General features: G+C 35.3%; 4 protein-coding genes across 16 annotated transcripts; 2 read left to right on the forward strand and 2 right to left on the reverse strand.

Moving 5' to 3' along the window:
* Positions 1–6815: 6815 nt before the first annotated feature.
* On the reverse strand, positions 6816–12026 carry LOC103832352 (probable receptor-like serine/threonine-protein kinase At5g57670). Of its 12 annotated transcripts, none has more exons than XM_033283912.1 (10): positions 11662–12026; positions 11292–11413; positions 11121–11192; positions 10697–11022; positions 10369–10620; positions 10123–10286; positions 9897–10060; positions 7478–7544; positions 7253–7402; positions 6816–7177 (listed from the first exon to the last, which is right to left on the reverse strand). In XM_033283912.1, exons 3-10 carry the CDS (start codon positions 11141–11143, stop codon positions 6932–6934), a joined length of 1392 nt encoding a protein of 463 aa, XP_033139803.1. In that variant the 5' UTR covers positions 11144–11192; positions 11292–11413; positions 11662–12026; the 3' UTR covers positions 6816–6931. The 12 variants fall into 12 exon arrangements, 11 of the variants coding, with proteins under 11 accessions (XP_033139803.1, XP_033139800.1, XP_033139797.1 ...); XM_033283909.1 differs by having other exon boundaries at positions 11121–11198; XM_033283906.1 differs by having other exon boundaries at positions 11525–12026.
* On the forward strand, positions 11142–13432 carry LOC108871098. The gene is given in 2 exon segments (XM_033285776.1): positions 11142–11215; positions 11910–13432. Coding segments are annotated over 2 exon segments (222 nt in total). The 3' UTR covers positions 12058–13432.
* LOC103832787 (rac-like GTP-binding protein ARAC3) lies at positions 13157–15149 on the reverse strand. Of its 2 annotated transcripts, none has more exons than XM_033283942.1 (7): positions 14893–15149; positions 14359–14446; positions 14163–14272; positions 14017–14080; positions 13861–13925; positions 13695–13791; positions 13157–13571 (listed from the first exon to the last, which is right to left on the reverse strand). In XM_033283942.1, the coding sequence occupies exons 1-7, from the start codon at positions 14989–14991 to the stop codon at positions 13564–13566; spliced, it is 531 nt and encodes a 176-aa protein (XP_033139833.1). In that variant the 5' UTR covers positions 14992–15149; the 3' UTR covers positions 13157–13563. The 2 variants fall into 2 exon arrangements, with proteins under 2 accessions (XP_033139833.1, XP_009107160.1); XM_009108912.3 differs by having other exon boundaries at positions 13165–13531; positions 13726–13791.
* Positions 15150–15864: 715 nt separating this feature from the next.
* LOC103832885 (beta-galactosidase 11) lies at positions 15865–20201 on the forward strand. The gene is made up of 17 exons (XM_009109016.3): positions 15865–16183; positions 16279–16374; positions 16475–16587; positions 16679–16745; positions 16833–16925; positions 17010–17153; positions 17237–17331; positions 17427–17532; positions 17643–17846; positions 17931–18098; positions 18174–18352; positions 18429–18538; positions 18611–18720; positions 18848–18958; positions 19091–19195; positions 19292–19786; positions 19870–20201. Exons 1-17 carry the CDS (start codon positions 15977–15979, stop codon positions 20002–20004), a joined length of 2538 nt encoding a protein of 845 aa, XP_009107264.1. The 5' UTR covers positions 15865–15976; the 3' UTR covers positions 20005–20201.
* Positions 20202–20507: the final 306 nt, after the last annotated feature.

Genomic DNA, 20507 nt, shown 5'->3' on the forward strand with positions numbered 1-20507 from the left:
CTTTGTACGCTGCGGGGATCTTTTTGTCTCTTCTTGCCTAATTATCTCTCCCGGGTTGTCTCAGCTGTCTGTTCTGGGAATCATAAAGCATATCTCTCTGTTCCAGTTTCAGTGGAAGTGATCAAATCTACGCTGTTCAAGCTCTCTCTTAACCGCACGCCGGGACCTGATGGACTAACAGCTGAATTTTTCAGATCCACGTGGAGTTTTATGGGAGAAGAAGTTTGCTCTACGGTTTTGGATTTCTTCATCTATAAGTTCATGCCTGCGGCACTCAATTCCACTTCTCTTATCTTGATCCCTAAAAGACCAGGAGCAGAGAATATCCAGGATTATAGACCCATTTCCTGTTTGAATACCTTATATAAGGTCATCTCTCGTATCTTGGCTGATAGGCTGAAGAATGTGCTCCCTGATTTAATTCTGCCGAATCAAACGGGTTTCATCAAGAACAGATTGCTGCTTGAGAACGTTTTGCTCGCATCCGAGGTGGTTAATGGATATCATAAGAAGAACCGGTCACCGAGAATTACGCTGAAAGTTGATATTTCAAAAGCATTTGATTCTGTTCTCTGGGATTTTCTTCTTGCAACTCTCAACGTTATGCAGTTCCCTCCTGATTTTGTTGCTTGTGTTCGGGCTTGCATCACTACTCCCTCCTTCTCTCTGAGCATCAATGGCATTACTGATGGGTATTTCAGAGGAAAAACCGGTTTGAGACAAGGTGATCCAATCTCTCCTCTGCTGTTTGCGGTTGTCATGAATGTTCTATCATATATGCTGAATCGAGGAGCAGAGGATGGGATTTTTTCCTATCATCCGGGTTGCGCAGGCGTCAAGCTTACGCATCTAGCATTCGCAGATGACTTACTGATTTTTCTTGAAGGTACAGAAACTTCTCTAGCAGGGATTTTTACAGTTCTGTCCCAGTTTGAAAAATTCTCAGGTCTTGAAGTTAATATGGCTAAGACTTCGATGTTCTCCTCTGGTCTTGCTGATCAAGTTCAGTCGAATATCCTTAACCGGTTCAAACTTCGTTCCCTACCCCTTCCGGTGAGGTATCTCGGTTTACCTCTCTGCTCCAAGAAATTATCAGTCAGAGATTGTGATTCGCTGCTTGCTCAAGTTAGAAGGAAACTAAATTGTTGGATGAATCGACATCTAAGCATGGCTGGTCGGCTGCAACTGCTTTCTTCAACTATTCCAGGTATTATTGGCTTCTGGACCTCTGCCTTTTGTATTCCAAAAAAGGTTTTAAAATTGATTCAGAGCCTGCTCTCCTCATTCCTTTGGCATGGAAATCTTGATAAGACCTCCGCTAAAGTGGCATGGGATTCTCTATGCTTCCCAAAAAATGAAGGAGGTCTAGGCATCAGAAGTCTTTCCTCTTGGAACGCGGTCTTTGGCATTAAACTGATTTGGATGCTATACTTCCGTGCTGGTTCTATTTGGGTTGCGTGGGTCAGGAATAAATACCTCTCATCAGGCTCTTTCTGGTCTCTCAACTCCCGCAACTACTCCATTGCTTGGACGTTTCGAAGGCTGTTAAAGCTGCGACCTATAGCTTTACCCTTTCTGCGTATTGTAGTGCGCAGAGGAGAGGAAACTTTCTTCTGGTTTGATCCTTGGACACCTTTTGGTCCGCTGATAGATTATTTGGGGCTTTCGGGGCCTGCTGATTTGGGAATTCCTCGGGATTCTCTGGTTTCATCAATAACTCAAGGTTCTTCTTGGATCCTAAGACCGGCCAGGTCTGAAAGACAAGTGAATCTTCAAGTTTACCTATCATCTTTTTCCCCTGTTTCTGGTTCAGACATGAGTATTTGGAAGGTTGGGGACCGTATTTGCTCTAAGTTTTCTACTAAGGCAGTATGGGAAAATATTAGGAGGGCAAGACCTCCTGTTTATTGGGCGAGATTCATTTGGAACCAAGCTGTTATACCTAAGCATAGAATAACCTCTTGGCTGTTTATGCTGAACCGTAATCCTACAATGGATCGCTTGGTATCTTGGGGAATAGATTTGGAGAACTGCTGTCTTCTGTGCGGAAACTCCCCGGAATCAAGAGATCATTTGTTCTTTCTATGTCCATACTCTGTTCGAGTCTGGGAGAATGCTATTGGTGTGTTGGGTTTCATTAATCCTCCTGTTCAGTGGGAGTTAGTTCTTCACTGGTTATCTTCTGTCAGTACTAATCCTGCCCGGCTGGCAGCGATTCTTCAATTATGGCATGGCTCAATCTATGTCATCTGGCAAGAGCGGAATGCGCGATACCATAATGGGGTTACAAAACCTCATTTCATGTTATCTAGAGAAGTCATCAAGCTGGCAAAGGATAAGTCGACGGCTTTGTGTAGCTGTGGGTCAGACTTTGCTTCATGTTTAATGGCTCTGTGGTCTTCAGTCTGATAATGTAGCCTCCTGTTGCTGCATTTTCTTTGTTTCACTTCCATGGCTGTCGAAGTCATTGTGACCCTCTCCCTATGTTTCTTTTTAAATTTCTCTATGTTTTTTTTAGTATGTTTTTTTTTTAAGCTTCTCATGTACTCTGTTTCCTTTTAATATGAAAGCCAGTTAAAAAAAAAAAAACAATGCATTATGTTATAATTAACACTAGGTGATAACCCGCGCCATGCGCGGAATTTTTTTTTTTTTTTTTTTTTTGTCATCAAATATAGACTCATATTTGATGACAAAAAAAAACTCATTCTAGATTTAAATAGTTTATCACTTTAAATATATAGGTATTTTGAGAGTTAAAAGTCATAGAAACAAATATTACATTTTATAGAATAAGAGGTTTAACCGAAATTGCATATGTCTATATAAATTAAGCTTCGATTTTTAAAAAAAACTTGCGTGTTTGTTTTGTTAACTTGAAGCATAGTTCGTTGAAGTGAATCCCTAAGAGTAAGCAAAAACTTATAAAAAATAAATTATGAAGTAAAAGATAAAATGAAACATTGGCAATAAAATGAAACATTAGCAATAGAAATTTTTTTTTGGGTTCGAATATAACTTGCGATCATGCCACCCGTGGAATCCTGGAATGATATAAATATAAAACTGAATTAATAAAGAACTCAAGGTTTTTATACAAATAGTTATAATAGCATTATGATAAGACAAACTCCTAAGCTTCAATTCCATATGCCACACACTTAAGCTCTTTCAAGCTATATTTAATAGTAAAGATTGAAAAAAAAATTAAGCAAATCGGCAACGGAGTTAAAGCCCGCCATGAGTGTTGTGCTTGCAAGAATGTTTGTGATAAGAATGTATTGAGAAGGAGACAGTGGTGAGGAAATGTAGCTAGAAGCCCTTGTATTTATATATAATTGGCGTGTGTATAGGGTAAATAATAATTACTAATCACCATCTTTATTTGCGTAATTCAAATTAGCACTAATTCCCAAAACTTGCCATAATTATTTTCACAATTTAAATTCACAGCGGATTCATTGGAATATTATAGGAACCAAACAGATATATTGGTCAACAAAAATAAATTTAAAATCAATCAGTGTCAATGAAAAAAAAAGAATAAATGATTCGGTTTCGACTTAAAATTTCCATTACCAAAATCGTATAATATTAATAAGTATGTATATATTCTGAATTAGTGTCATATTTAGCTGAAAACATTCCTAATTTGGAATTTTATGAATATCATGCATTATCACGCAAGTAATGCTAATTGACAATCTCCTTACAATTTTTGGAAAGTTTTTAGTAAGGGGATAAATGTCATAATTGAATGTTAAGAAATATATATTAATCATGCAGAACCTTATTTTTCTCAGTCAAGTAATACCTTATTTTTGTAATCGTGTATTAAATTAGTTCCAGAATCAAGGTAATATTTGTTGCAATCATGCAATGATTGGAAAATATTTTGAAACTAATATTTGCATGCACCGTTGTTGAGTATCACTTTAAATATTTAAAAACAAAGGAAATTAGGAAACTAATAAAGTTTCTTATAAGTTTTAAGACAATTCATAAAAGATTCTCCGATTCATAATGACATAATTGACAATCACCATGTGTTTTTGGAAACAACAACGGTGCGACATTTGATTCGTAATAAATTTGACGTGATGAAAATGTATCAATAAACAACGATCACATATCCGTTAAAAGCCATATATAGAAATTTCCTCTTATCACGCAACCTTAGTGATTGAATTTTTTTATTAGATCCCGTGATTGACAATTCATATTTGAATCATGAATTAGTGAGAAAAACTAAACGGAAAGGTTATTAATAGTGTTGCCTTGAATCGAACTAATTTACACTAAACTGCCATAATATGATGTACAATAGTATTTTGCATATGAAATATAAGGAAATGATAAACATGGTTAACGTGCAAAAGAGGAGATTTGAAACTGCAATCCTGGTTTTTAAAATATAATATATTCGATCGTTGAAGTTTTTCTTTTTTGGATAAATTGGATCGTTGAAGTTGCCATGAAAAGAACCAATTCCAGAAACAAAGAACTTTATAAAAAGAACTTGAATAGATTTTAAAAGCCTAAATGAAAATAATGAAATCTAAGTGTTTGTTATCCAAGGCAAAATATTAACATTCTTTATACTCATTAATTATAACAATCAAGCGACTATGTATGATCCCAGTTAGCTGCAAGACTAATGGCTACGAAGTCATGCTAGAGTCATGCTATATGATGAATTATTTCATTGCGTGCAGACATAATATAGCGTGCAGGCTACTTATCAAGCATTGCAAAGTTTCTTATATTTCATTGCCATACACAGAGTCGCATGATTAAAATATATTTAGGTAGTCATGCAATATAAGGAATTATAACAATCAAGCGACTCCGTTTATGGCAATAAAATATTTTCGTTTTTGAAGATGGAAGTGTTTTAAAAGTAAACGCATTGTAAGCATTAGAAGGTTCATTATGTTGTTATCAATACACGGTAAACTTATAATATAATCTATTGATGAGTGGCAAAGTTTTGTAATTAGTCTAGTAAAAAATGAATTTTTGAAAATATGAGGTGAGAGATCATATGGTGATGACACGTAAGAAATGACATGCTTGTAATAAACACATGAAAGAAAGGTTAGTTTTTACCAATGCTCCTCAAATAATAAAAAAGGGATTGTTGAGTATATATTGGCTTAATTAATCATTAAAACATCATAAAATTGTAAAACGTCAAATTAGAGATTTCAGTTAATCTTAGTTGTACAAGTACCATCTAAGATTTTTTTTAAAAGCTTTAAAATCAGTCTCGCAACAACAAATTAATCGTCATTGTTTTATTAAATTCTTTGGTTTTGACATTAGTTAGCTTTTTAAATCTGTTTTTAAATAATAAACACATCAACAGATTCGTTGATATAATGATATACTGAAATTTTATCACCTTTTATATCATCTTTGACTTGAATACTCAATTGTAGAAAATGTTGTGTCACTTTAAATAAATAACTATTTCGTATATGAGAAGATAAATTTATAGTATATATTTGGCGTGGAAATTGGAAAATGAAAATGTCTCTTCGTGCTCTTGGAAAGAGAGAGCGCCCCCAATAATATAGGCTACTAGATTCCAAAGATTGTCTTTTGTCAGTTTGTGTTTTAATCTTGTTACCTAATATTAGAAGCTTTACATAAGCAAAATAACTTAGGCTAATTTCAGAAGAAAGACAAATTAATTGAGGACTGTCTATTTGCGTACACATATATACATCAAATATAAGTAACTATTTGAAAATGTGATATTTATTTAAGTCCAAATACTATGTGTTTTATTTTTAGCAAGTTTGTGACTTCTTGTGTAGATAAGTTGAGACAGAAGTATCTAATAACATCTCCAATGGTTGATTTTATTTGTACCTTTAAAAGTTTATTTTCTTCAAAATGAAGAAAAAAATGAAGAAACATTTACTCCAATGATTTGATTCATTTTCTCTTTAAAAAATGAATATTTCAATTCTATTATATCTTCAATTTATCATTAATTATTAATAACATTTTCCACTTTTCATAATTACTAGTGTTACTCGATTATCTTGTTTTAACAATAATTCATCACAACTTCTATTTAATATAAATTAAAATATTCATATTATAAGACTATGTCATATATAACATAAATAAAAAATCAAAGAACATCATATTTTACGAAGAATCATATATATATATATATATGTGTATATATATATATATAAGTGATTAACAAAAGTATTTTAAGGCAAAAGGTAAGTAAGTTTATTTATTTTAATTTTCTTTAATTGAGCTACTTCTTTAGAAATGAATAAATCCATGCATGTCGATATATACATCTAATTAGATGAAAATAATAATTGAATCTTTGAAATTAATTGGGCGATAGTAATGTATATAAAAATTATTTTTACAAACAAAAAATAAGAATAGGTAAAATGAAGTGCCAATTTATAATTTAGAAGTTCATCTTAAAAAAAAAAAGATGTCAAGTATATCTTCAAATTTGAACAAACACTTTCATTTTTTCATTTTGAAGCAAGAAAAAAAAAATCATTGGAGCAGAACTTTCTTTAAAATGAAACACTATTGAATGCAGATATTGTAACCAATTTACTTTTGGTAATATAATTTACAGTTATAAAAAAAGGAACAAAACCAAATGCTAAAAAATGACTCTAGTTAGTAAGAGTTTTTTAGTTTTGTTATGTCAGTATAGTTTGATTTGTTCAGGGATTTTACGTAAACAGGTTAGGTTCGGGTTTTTTTCTTCTGTTAAGTATGGAAATTTTCATTAACAAGTAATGAACTAAGAGAACCACAAAAAATGGTAAAAAAGACTCTCCTAGAACGATAAAAGCTTTGATCGCATTCTGAGAACAATAAAACTATAGGTTCGGTTTTGCTTTTGTTATTTTTACGTATTATTATTAGATAAACTCCACTAAAAGCAAGGTTGAAGTTCCCTAGATGAACAACAAGAAGAGAAAAGGCTGTTGTTACTTCTCTCCATGGGACTGATTGATACAGATTCATCGTCTTCAACCTCAAGCATCATCGCAAGGCTCAAGTGTAATTCTGCCCTTGTATTCGGGTAAACCTCGTCATCGAAGCAATCTCCGTTTTCTTCTTCGTTAATCCGTTTGGACCATTTCTCGACGTCGTCTACACCTCTTAGTAGCCTCAGTATCTGACAAAACATTAAAGATTAGTTCCTGATGATATTAACGAACTTAGTTTTCTTGCAAAGGAAACAAAATTTTACTTGTTTAATACTGGGACGATGTGTGGCTGATCTTGTGAGACAATTTGTAGCAGCAAGAACCATTCTCTGAAACTCAGTTTCGTCATATGTCTCTATTATTTCTGGATCCAACAGCTCATTTTCATTTCCAGTCTCAATCAACGGCTTTGCCTGCGTTACAAGAGTTAATATTTTTAGGGTTTTATGTAGTTTTTGCTTGCGATTCAAGTTGAAGAGAAAACATACCCACATGGCCAAGCTCTCTTCTCCTTTTGGATTCTCAAGCGAAATGGGATCTCTTCCTGATATAAGTGTAAAAGCCGGAAAACCGGACTGACATAAACGATAAAATAAGAAACGATGTTAAGGAAATATACGAATGTAAAGACGAATACAAGAACGATAAGAAATCGTATTCGCAAAGAGACATGGAGTCGAGATATGATCTCTTTCCTTAACTCAAAATATTCGCTCCGTTAGTGAGACGGAACTGTACGAATATAGAGTCCCAGGATAAAACCATGGCAGACGAATCACGCCTCACTCGTGATCGCCCTATCGAACTATAAACTCTACGAAACACTCTCGCAAAATAGACTTACGCAGAGGGATTTTTGCTGTTGGATTTAGATACGGGAAAAGTTAAGAAATGAAGGAAGAGGAGAGACCAAATTTAAAGAGACGGAGATGACCCACTTCCCGCAACAGCTGCTGCACGTGGGCGAGAATCTCGCGGAGATCGAGGGAAGTTGAGTTCCGAAACTTCTTCCTCAAGACTCTCTCTTATCTCGTTTTAAATATTCGAGAAGATAACATGCATGACGTTTTTAATTTTTAGACAAACTACTTGTCGTTTTAAATAAAATTGTATGTTGTTTTTTCCCGAAATAAATGGCAAAACGTTGAGCTTAACTTGGTCCAAAAAGAATAGTTCTTATCGGGCCAAAGGCCCTCCACCCAAGCCCAAGCCCAAGCCCAAGCCCACGCCCACACCCACGCCGAGCCGAGCCGAGCCGAGCCGGCCGGACGGCGGCGGCGGCGCGCGCGTGGGGAGCCGTCCTCTCTCATAGAGTCGTTTGAACACTGATGATACATGCACATATATATACATCACGACTCCTCTCCTTTTAACCGATGTGGGACTCTGTCCCTTCTCATTCATTTAACTTCTTAAGGCCACTGAATGGCCCAATTCTATTCACATATTCCTCAGATATATATAAAGCTATGGGCTTATAAATATTTGATCCAACAATCCCCCACATGAATAGAAATGACTCTAAACATATGCAGACTAAATGCAGACTCGATAGACTCTAAAAAACTATACTTATTCTAATCTGGACTAGACTAGACAGACTTATCGAGAGTGTTTGCGAAAAATTCACTGTGTTTGAGTTGGTGGCATTTTTAAGCCTTGAACCACTCATAGTTAATATCTGTCGGGTTTACTTTACCAGAAGGTGAACATGATGTCTTGAACCAACCGGTGTTTTATGTAGACCGAGACAACAGGCATAACGCAGCTTCATTTTCTCGTAGAACTTAGTTCTCTATTGTGTTCATTGTGGCCCTGAACTATTCCTGGTTTTCATGAGTGAACTTAGAGAATATAGCCTTGCATTCATTCTCCTAGAAACGGCCTCATTTCACACTCATTAGGTGATTGACCATGAAAAGTATTGAGTAATACTCCGCTTAAGAAGCTATGGAATCATTAAAAGCGTATGCTTATCCTTCTCACATTTGTTAGCACTTTTATCATCTTAGGAGCTGGGAAGAGACCACTTGTCTCAAGTGCTTTGGTTAGATTCTGTTTGATTTTGTTTTCCCTTTGAACCTACGTCTTGGGATCTCCAGTCATGATAGGTAGGGTTGCAATCAAGCATCCTCATTCGTTATAGGCTTTAAACCCATTCCTTTTGATGATTTAGCAACAACATCTCGTGACAAACCTTTAGTAAATGGATCCGCTAGGTTGTCAGCCGATTTGATGTAGTCTATTGTAATTACGCCAGTTGAGATAAGTTGTCTAATGGTTTTATGTCGTCTTCTGATGTGACGAGATTTACCATTGTATAGATTATTCTGAGCCCGAGCTATTGCTGATTGACTATCACAATGTATGCGTATAGCTGGCACAGGTTTCACCCACATAGGAATATCTTCCAAAAAATTTCTAAGCCATTCAGCTTCTTCTGCTGCTTTGTCTAAAGCTATGAACTCAGATTCCATGGTAAATCTGGCTAACACTGTTTGTTTGGTAGATTTCCATGATATTGGAACCGTTTATCTCGTTTTAAATATTCGAGAAGATAACATGCATGACGTTTTTAATTTTTAGACAAACTACTTGTCGTTTTAAATAAAATTGTATGTTGTTTTTTCCCGAAATAAATGGCAAAGCCCAAGCCCACGCCGAGCCGAGCCGGCCGGACGGCGGCGGCGACGCGCGCGTGGGGAGCCGTCCTCTCTCATAGAGTCGTTTGAACACTGATGATACATGCACATATATATACATCACGACTCCTCTCCTTTTAACCGATGTGGGACTCTGTCTCTTCTCATTCATTTAACTTCTTAAGGCCACTGAATGGCCCAATTCTATTCACATATTCCTCAGATATATATAAAGCCATTATAAATATTTGATCCAACAATAAGTTCAAGAAGAACCACTCCAAAGGCGTAAACGTCGACTTTGTCACTGACTTTTCCGTACATGAAATACTCTGGCGCAAGGTATCCAAACGTGCCAACCACGTCACCTTGTATCGAATATCTAGAAGATGTCGTAGGTTCCCACATCGACAGTCCAAAGTCTGACAGCTATTTTCAAAATCATAAGCAACAACACAGCGTTGGTGTCTTGTGAAAGAAGCTTTCATTACCTGAGGTTGGAGCTCATCTGAGAGAAGAACATTTGAAGTCTTGACATCTCTGTGAATCACTGGCTTAGAACATTGGTTATGAATATAATCTAACGCTTCCGCTAAGCCGATTGCTATATTGAACCTCTCCTCCCATGATAATACATGCTTTTCCTTTTGTTTACCTTCATAATCATTCATCATACTATATTTATATACTAATTTGAGAGGGACATTATCTATATGAAGTTGAGAGCATTGTGTTACCGTGAAGAGTTTCCTCTAAACTTCCTTTGGATGAGAGGTTGTAAACAGAGATTAGATCATTGTCTTGGACGCAAACACCAAGTAACTGTGAGATGTTTTGGTGACTCAAAGAAGAGATTATGTCGATCTCATGAACAAAGTTTGTCTTAGCTTCTTTAGATGATGATTTCAAGATTTTCACTGCAATGCCTTTTCCATCTTTGAGAACCCCTTTGTACACTTCACTGCACCCTCCTTTTCCAATAAGATTTTCTGTCATATCAAATCAGAGATTAGTCCAAAACTCAAAGAAGGAGAAAAAAATAAAATAAAATAAAAGACAAAGTACCTTGAGAGAAATCTGATGTTGCTGTCTTAAGAACATTGTAACTGAACCATTTGTTCTTGTCTTTCAATATGTCCTTAAGTTGTTTCTTTACAAAGCTTGTCTCGGAGTTTAGATTCTGCTGATGATGTGGAAACCGGTCAGGTAAGCTCATGACCCAGTTGACCACTGAGACATTCCGTGTGTGGCAACGGTGAACTTGTGCTATTTTGAGAAAAGGCCAACCTGGTTTCTCGTCTAATAATATGTCTATGGATGGAAGTGAAACCGATCTTCTTGAACTTTTTCTCTTTTCTTCACTTATCTTCAAGACTTCTTCGTTGTTAGCCCTTGTTTCATTATACATGTATTCACTATCAGAACGTTTAGAAGTTGACCTCAAATCGACTCTACGCGCTGAAGTATTAACCAAAGCCATTGCTCTTACAGATCGTCGTTAGTGATGGCCATGGAGGCAGTTTTTTTCACGCAGAATTTTGCAATCGATGTGCAACCAATCCTGAAACTTGAATTCCCGTTTAGGTTACATCAAAACTGGAAGAAAATAATTTTTTTTTTTTAAAGTAAAAAATGAAGTTCTTTTCAAGAAAGTTCTCACCTTAGTCTTCTTGAAATCTTGATTCCAACGACAGCAACCTTGTGAAGTGAACTGAACTGAGCTTCCTTTTACCACATAAGATTCTGATATCGTTCAAACAAAATGTCCTCTAGCAAATTTATCTTGGAGAAGACATATACGAGAGCTTATCAAACAGAGGAAACAAAACAAACTAAAAACATAGATAGATTTGAAAAGATAAAGTAGAGCAGAACGGGACAAGATAGTGTTACCAAAACTCTTTGCATGTATTATTAAATTTGGTCTTTTAGTAATAAAAGTCGAAATCTGCCGTCATGTACCGTCAGCATTTTGAACCTGCTATACGACTAATATAAGATTGGCCTATATTTTTAAAAAACAATCTTACACATTAAAGGACTTGAATTTTCTCAGACGTAATTGTTGATCATCATCTTCTATATTATATACTTATGGTTATTTCATAAAAGAGATGATATAGAGTTTATCACGGTATATAAATCGATCGAATTACGAAAGTGTCGGTGAGAGCTGAGATTTTTGGAAAGAGGAGTGAGAAGAACAGAAGACAGTGACTAGTCTTGTGTTTTTACTGACTTTTATGTTCTTTTCTTAACTGATATTCATATTCGTAAGAAGAACAAAAAAAAGAAGTTAGTTAAAGGAAACCGGCAAAATTCGCGGGAAACCCTCGATATCCGGTGATTAAAAGGGGGCTTGTGAGTGTATGACCACCGGCTACTGAGGGTAAAGCGTAACGAACACGCCTCGACTCAAGCCTTGAAGGCTGCCCTACTACGTACGGCAATGGCCTCGAAATTAAATTAACAAAGTCCGTGTACACTACGTAGTTCTTTTCCAATTCATATATTTTTAAAAAATCTTTCAATTTTTTGGAAATATGTGAAGAACTGATAAATGTCACGTATTTTTTCCCATTTTTTAAAGTAGACAAGTAGGAGAAGTAAAATGCTAGTAATAGAATAATGCAATGTATGAGATTACTTAGAAGAGTTAGCATATACGGGAAGCTTTGTATGACGTTTAGTTGATCATTATAGTAAATTCATTTTTTCTGAACTTACATATGCTAAGAATAATTAATTTGGTAATCTATCTGAATTATTCGAAGGGCCATTGAGAACGAACACATTATAAGACAAATGACAAACTTTAGCTCAATAATATCAAATGCAAATATTATTTTAGGAAATTGAAATGAGCCGAATTAGAAAAACGCTGTAGTGCAAAAAGATCATCATCATATTTTATATTACTAAAACAAAAATTCGATTTTAGCGAAGAAAACATGTCCAAGGAAAGTTGGTACGTAGGCCGTAGTAGGGGAGTATATTATATAGTCTCTAATACTGTGATTGAAATGCTTTTTAGGTGAATATTGCTTTTTAGGTGAATATTAGTTCACTAAACATAGCAACTATTTGAATTAATCTCATTTTTTGTTAAAACACTATTTTGAAATAATATTGTGTGGTGGGAATCGAATAATATATACGTGGGTCTGAATCGAGAGGCAGTTAACGCAAAGAAAGAGATTGATCAACAAACGAGATTCGTTTGGTAATGATGATAAGCCTAAGGTTATGACCACAAATTAAGTCAATATTCCATCTCCAAGGGGAAAACGTCTATATTCATTCTCTAATCAAAATATGATAAAAATATATATTTTACGAGCCATTAATATAGTAATATTTCTATTATTTTCACAATTTTTATATACGTTATAATCCATATTTCAAATCCCTGGTGTCACCCAAAATGAATGGGTGCATCATCATGCATGTAATGGTCAAGTTATTACTTCTGTTCTTCATTTTCTAACTGATTAGACTAATCGCAATAATATACTTGTTCATAACTAATTATATGTGGCTGAAACCACATAAAACGTTATTGGAGATTAATCTCTAAACAAGTCGTGAGAGTCTAGGAAGCAAAGAAATAAAGGATCCATGGTATATTTACAGATCAAAATGAAAACAAGAATACAAATAACTTGGTTACTACTTCTTCAGATTTTTTTAAAGACTACAAACAACAGATCCTTCCTTTCTTGAAGGAAACAAACAGGTGGAGCTACTTCAATCCTCATGTTGATTCCTTCTCTCTCTCTCTCTCTCTCTATTGAATCACAATATAGAACAACCTTTCTGAGACTTCCTCTTCTTCCTCTTCTTGTTTTTGGGTGGCTGGAGAACTACCTTGATAGCCGCATCAAACACCGCTTTTACATTCTGTTGGAGAAGATTAGATATTGTCAGTAGCTTCATACATGTATTGGAGAGAAGATCCCACATCGAAAATATGAAAAGGCCTTGAGTAATATATAAGGGACTTGGGTCAATCTACTAATAGCCAATTGGTTTTAAGTTGGAAGCCAAGGAAACTTATCAACATGTAAAGTAAAGACTAGATTAAAGACATTTACCTGTTGTGTTTTTGCACTGCATTCGATATAAGCAGGTGCCCCAATCAGCTTCTTCAGTTCTTCACCCTATTTTGATAACCATCAGTAAGATAAAACACAGATGATCACATGAGAAGAGAATGAGAGAAAAGCTACCTGAGCAGTAGAGATAGGAACAGCACCAGGGTGCTCAACAAAGAATTGCTTGTCATCTCGAAGATCTAAAAAGAGAATAATTAGTCATCAATTTATCTGAAACAAGCCCCCCTAAGAATAGAAAAAAATGGTGATGGAGTTATCATAAGAACCAACCAAGCTTGGTTCCAACGAGGATGATGGGAACACCAGGTGCATAATGTCTCAGTTCAGGCACCCACTGAGAAAAAAAAAAAAAAAGCAAGAAACCAAAATCAGAATCAGAATCACTGGATTAGAGAAGTTGCAGGGGGAGAACAAACCTTTTTAGAAACATTTTCATAGCTAGCTTTGCTGACGAGAGAGAAGGCAAGTAAGAAGACATCTGCGCCGCGATAGCTCAAAGGTCTTAGTCTATTGTAGTCCTCTTGTCCTGTTTCATCGAGTCCAAAACACACACACAAATGACTCACTCTCTCTGCAGAGAAAGAATTAATGAAAATCAAAAGGTGGCTTTACCTGCAGTATCCCACAATCCCAAGTTGATAGTGTTCCCATCCACAATCACATTGGCGCTGAAATTATCGAACACAGTTGGCACATAGTCCTGTCACACCAAAAAATCAACTCACATTATCCATACAATGTCCTAACAGAGAGTTACTTAATACTGCTTTCTATCATCATAATAGTACACATGAGCACCTGAGACTGTGCTAAGGGTCCTCAGAACTAACACTCTTACCAAATTACTCAAAAAGAACAAACCTTTGAGTAACTTTCATTGAAAATCTCAAGAATGTATATACATAGAGAGAGTATCAGACCATAAGAACCAAACTCTGCCAGATTCAAATCCTATAAAGATCACTAAAGTACAATCACTGAGCTAGATTAACCCAAAAAGAACAAGCCTTTGAGTAACTATCAAAGCAAATCTCAAGACAAAATCAGATCATAAAAGATCAAACTACTGTCCTGCACATTCGGACCGTTTAAGCTCAAATCTAGAAGAAGGAACAGAGAAAAGGAGAAGACTTTAAGGAAGCTAACCGTGGGGAAAGTGTTGCTAGTGTAGGAGATGAGCAGACAAGTCTTTCCGACAGCGCCGTCGCCGACGGTGACACACTTGATAAACCTCGAAGCACTCATCTCTCTCTCTCTCAAACTTCAAAACCTAAACTTTTCAAGATTTGGGGATTTTTGGTAATAGAGAGGAGAGAGAGAGAGTGAGGTTCTTTAAGAGGTACAAGACAAAAGAAGTAGCTGCTCCAAAGTCTTCAGCTCAAAGTCTCTTCCTTTTCCTTTTTCTTCTTCTTACAAAAAAAAAATAATTAATTTAATTTAATTGATCAGCTGGTGCGTTCCCCAAAAGAATACCCTACACGAATTTATGGGATCGAAATAAAATAATTTGTTTGTACTTTTTTATTACTTATTTTCCCTCTAAAAACCAAGCAGCCTACATAATTTGTTTGTACTTTTTTATTACTTATTTTCCCTCTAAAATAATTTATTTGTACTATATAAGTTCAGTAACTATACATTTGTGAAAACGTATTATCTAGTATGATTATAGTGTTATTCCTTGTGTTTGACAATGTGTATAATGCAACTTCGATGAACATACAATCTACGATTTTTTTTAACCATCACAGTAAGAAACATTATGAAGCTAGCAGTTAAACATGTTAAAGATAGTCAGTTGTGTAATAATAAATAATTATAATTAGTTTTTTTTTTGTATGAGAAATTTGTTAAATTGCTGATTGATAGTTTAAGAGAATGCGTTGTGGAAAAAGAAAATAAAAGAAGAAAATCTGTTATGTGTTTGCTGCGCTCATATTAGGCTAAAAATGGGCTAAAACTAACTTTAAAAATAGAAAATAAACAAAATCAAAAAAGGAGAAAAAGGAGTTTGAAAGATACAACGGTGGATTCTATTTCAGACGCGTAAAAATCTCTGAAACCTGAAAAGTTCAGTGCAAAACATTCTCTTATATCATTGTCTTTTTTCAGAGCTTGTTATTTGAGCTCTCCTTGTTTTTTTTATTCCTCCGACAAGGACGAGGTTCCTAGAGAACTTAGCTTCTTGTTCTAAAAACACATAATAAACAATATTAATCCAAGAGTTTCAATGAGAAAGCATTCTCTTGATCGATGGTTCTTAACGGCCATTCTTGTGGTTCTCCTCTCGTCTTCTTGTACATTCGCCTCTAAAAAAGAGATGAAAAAGAAGACGAAGGGTAAGGAGGTGACTTATGATGGAACGTCTTTGATTGTCGATGGCAAAAGAGAGCTTCTTTTTTCTGGCTCTATCCACTATCCTCGAAGCACTCCTGAAGTATTATATATTTTCAATCAAATAAATAATCTTGTATTTCTTTTTTTCTCATAAGGTTCTTTGTATTGACATAGAGATTTTTGGATTTTGTGTAGATGTGGCCAAGTATCATCAAGAGAGCGAAACAAGGCGGTTTGAACACGATTCAAACCTATGTTTTCTGGAATGTGCATGAGCCTGAACAAGGGAAGGTAACTAAAAACTCAAATAGATTTGCTTAAATCATGTTCAAACATATAAATATATGTGTTATGATTTTAAATATGTTTCGTTTGGTTGTTATTTCATTAGTTCAACTTTTCGGGACGAGCTGATTTGGTAAAGTTCATAAAGTTGATTCAGAAGAATGGCATGTATGTTACATTGAGGCTTGGACCGTTTATCCAAGCTGAATGGACTCATGGGTAAAGAAATTCAACATTTTTTTTTGCTTATTCGTTCTTAAACTTTTCCCATAATGTGTTTATGTGATTTGTTTTTTTTTTATTATATTAGAGGACTTCCTTATTGGCTTAGAGAAGTTCCTGGAATTTTCTTCCGTACAGACAATAAGCAATTCAAGGTATTACATGTACTGATGTACACAAATGTGTGCCTTTTGTTACAAGTAAAGAGATTAACAGATATAACAAAACAAAAACTATTACAGGAACATACAGAGAGGTACGTACGGATGATACTCGACAAAATGAAGGAGGAAAAATTGTTTGCTTCACAAGGAGGCCCCATTATATTAGGACAGGTCCCAAACAATAACCCTAACACATTTACCTGATGATTTTATAAATATGAACGGTTCTGTAACGAAAATGAAAATGAATTGCAGATAGAGAACGAGTATAGCGCGGTTCAACGCGCATATAAAGAAGACGGATTAAACTACATTAAATGGGGATCAAAGTTGGTCGACTCAATGAATCTTGGGATCCCATGGGTTATGTGCAAGCAGAACGATGCTCCTGATCCTATGGTAAAGTTATTATAATGTTTAAGCTGTGTTTTATCTGAAATGGAAGAAAATGTTTAAAAGGATTTGAAAATACATTGAAACAGATCAATGCTTGCAATGGAAGACATTGTGGTGATACTTTCCCTGGTCCAAACAAAGATAACAAACCGTCTATGTGGACCGAGAACTGGACTACTCAGTGAGTTTTTACCATAATTAAAAACGTAGAAACTTGAGATTCATTCATGAAAGTGACAAGACCATTACCATTTATACTAAAAAAATACTTAACAGGTTCCGTGTGTTTGGTGATGCGCCAGTTAAAAGATCAGTAGAAGATATCGCTTTCTCAGTTGCTCGTTTCTTCTCCAAGAATGGAAGTCATGTGAACTACTACATGGTACAGTAACCACTTGAATTAATTCAAATAAATCGCGTCTGGAAATCTTACAACAGATTGAGTGTTGTAATTCTTGAAATGAGTATATGTTGTGTTATAAATATTTGTAGTACCATGGAGGAACCAACTTCGGAAGAACCTCTGCTCATTATGTAACCACTAGATACTACGATGATGCACCTCTTGATGAATATGGTTTAGAGAGAGAGCCCAAGTATGGTCATCTTAAACATCTTCACAATGCTCTTAACCTCTGCAAGAAACCACTTCTTTGGGGTCAGCCTCGGACCGAGAAGCCTGGAAAAGATACAGAGGTATTACAATAACATGTAGTGTCGTCAAGAAAGAATCAGTGTTTAGAAATTACTCAACTATACTATATATTTTTGTAATTACAGATTAGATACTACGAACAGCCTGGAACGAAATCTTGTGCAGCTTTCTTGGCTAACAACAACACCGAAGCTGCAGAAACCATTAAGTTCAGAGGCAGAGACTACGTTATAGCTCCTCGTTCTATTAGTATTCTTCCAGATTGTAAAACTGTTGTTTACAACACTGCACAGGTGAGTAAAATATGAAACTAAACAAAAACAATAACAAAGTCTTTAACGTGTTATTGTTTATTTAAACTGGATCAGATTGTTTCTCACCACACTTCAAGGAACTTTATGAAGTCTAAACAGGCGAACAAGAAAAAGTTTGATTTCAAAGTGTTCACTGAGCCATTGCCTAAAAAGCTAGAAGGTAACTCTTACGTACCCGTTGAGCTGTACGGTTTGACTAAGGACAAATCAGACTATGGATGGTACACAACAAGGTAAATACTCATTTCATGTGATTATATTTATATATAAAAAAATTAAGAGAATCTTGACGTTAGTTTTGCCTTACAGCTTCAAGGTCCATGAGAATCACTTACCTAAGAAGAAAGGAGCTAAAACTAATTTGAGAATTGCTAGTCTTGGACACGCGTTGCACGTTTGGTTAAATGGAGAATACCTTGGTAAGAATTGTGTAGAAATTATGTAAAAATATGAAAATGAACTATGATGATGATATTTTTATTTGCTACCAGGAAATGGACATGGAAGCCATGACGAGAAAAGTTTTGTTTTCCAGAAACCAGTTACACTAAAAGCAGGAGAGAATCACCTTGTTATGCTTGGTGTCCTCACTGGATTTCCAGTAAGTAACAAATATAATTCAACGTTTTCGAATCTATATATAAATTGAAGATACGTTTCATAAGTGGTTGGTCTGTGTTCAAAAAAATAAATAATAATAAGTGATTGGCCTTTTTCTGTTATTACAGGACAGTGGATCTTACTTGGAGCATAGATACACCGGTCCTCGTAGTGTTTCCATCTTAGGATTGAGTTCTGGAACACTTGATCTCACTGAAAGTAGCAAATGGGGGAACAAGGTTTGAAATCAATTTCTTATATAATTTCTCTGTAACTAGTGTTTCAAAACAAAACAAAAAAAATTTTGTAACTGATTTACAACATTAAGAAAACATGTCCTTGATTTGATCCTCATTTTAAAAAATCTTTAGGTCGGTATGGAAGGTGAAAGACTCGGAATCCAAACCGAGAAAGGTTTGAAGAAGGTCAAGTGGGAGAAATTCTCTGGAAAGGCACCAGGAATTACATGGTACCAGGTAATGAAAAACAATTACACCAAAAAAAAAAAATCAGACTATATAGACTGTAGTGTAGAGATTGTCTAATAACCTAATGAATGTGAAACATTTCAGACCTACTTCGATGCACCAGAGAGCGAAAGCGCAGCAGCTATTCGCATGAGTGGAATGGGAAAAGGGTTGATTTGGGTGAACGGAGAAGGTGTTGGAAGATATTGGATGTCTTTCTTGAATCCATTAGGTCAATCCACGCAAATAGAGTATCACATCCCTAGATCTTTCTTGAAGCCCAAGAAAAATCTTCTTGTTATATTCGAGGAAGAGCCTAATGTGAAGCCTGAGCTTATAGACTTTGTCATCGTCAACAGAGACACTGTTTGTTCTTTCGTTGGAGAAAACTATACTCCAAGTGTTGGACATTGGATTAGGAAGCAAGACGAGGTCAAAGCCATCACAGATAACGTGAGTCTCACGGCTACTCTAAAATGCTCAGGCAATAAGAAGATCGCAGCCGTTGAGTTCGCTAGCTTCGGAAACCCTATTGGTGATTGTGGAAACTTCACACTTGGTACTTGTAATGCTCCTGTTTCAAAGCAAGTCGTTGAGAAGGTAATTAAATTTCAAATTCTGTTAGTTCTTGTGTATAATGTGTAGCTTGTTTTAGAAGTAACTAACAAAAGAAACTTGTGCAGCACTGTTTGGGGAAAGCAGAGTGTGTGATTCCGGTGAATAAAAGCACATTCCAACAAGACAAGAAGGATTCATGCAAGAACGTTGTGAAGACGCTTGCCGTGCAAGTCAAGTGTGCTCGTGACAAGAAGAACTGAGGGTTGAATGGTTCATATTCTGCGTTTAATTGACCAATTTCAAAAAGTGTTGTGGCAGTGTTGATTTTTGTCTCTCGGTTTGTACTTGGTTTCTTGAATTTAAACGTTTACATCCGAGTAAGATATTGGAATATGATCCGAGAAAGAAAAAAACTACATATTTAAACCATTATTTGTTTTAGTTACCATCATTTTTATTTACTGTTGAGTTATTCTATGGTTCATTTTCTTTTCTTTTTTTGGTTTAAATGTTAAAATTTATACAATTTTTTTGAGTTTTACATTGTTGTGAAACACAACTTATTACATAGAGAGCAGAAAAGAGAGAGCAAACAAGAGCTAGTAGAAAATAACATATGAAGGAGCAAAAAAAACTCCATATAATCGGTAGAAAACAACATATCAAGGAGAAATTAATATACGTATTTCTAGTCGAAATAAACAAAATTTTCTCAGACTTAATGTGCACGCCGATTAAAATTTATGGCCATGGCCAGTGCTTC

Source organism: Brassica rapa, chromosome A01, assembly GCF_000309985.2.
Source record: "Brassica rapa cultivar Chiifu-401-42 chromosome A01, CAAS_Brap_v3.01, whole genome shotgun sequence".
NCBI classification, from domain to species: domain Eukaryota; kingdom Viridiplantae; phylum Streptophyta; class Magnoliopsida; order Brassicales; family Brassicaceae; genus Brassica; species Brassica rapa.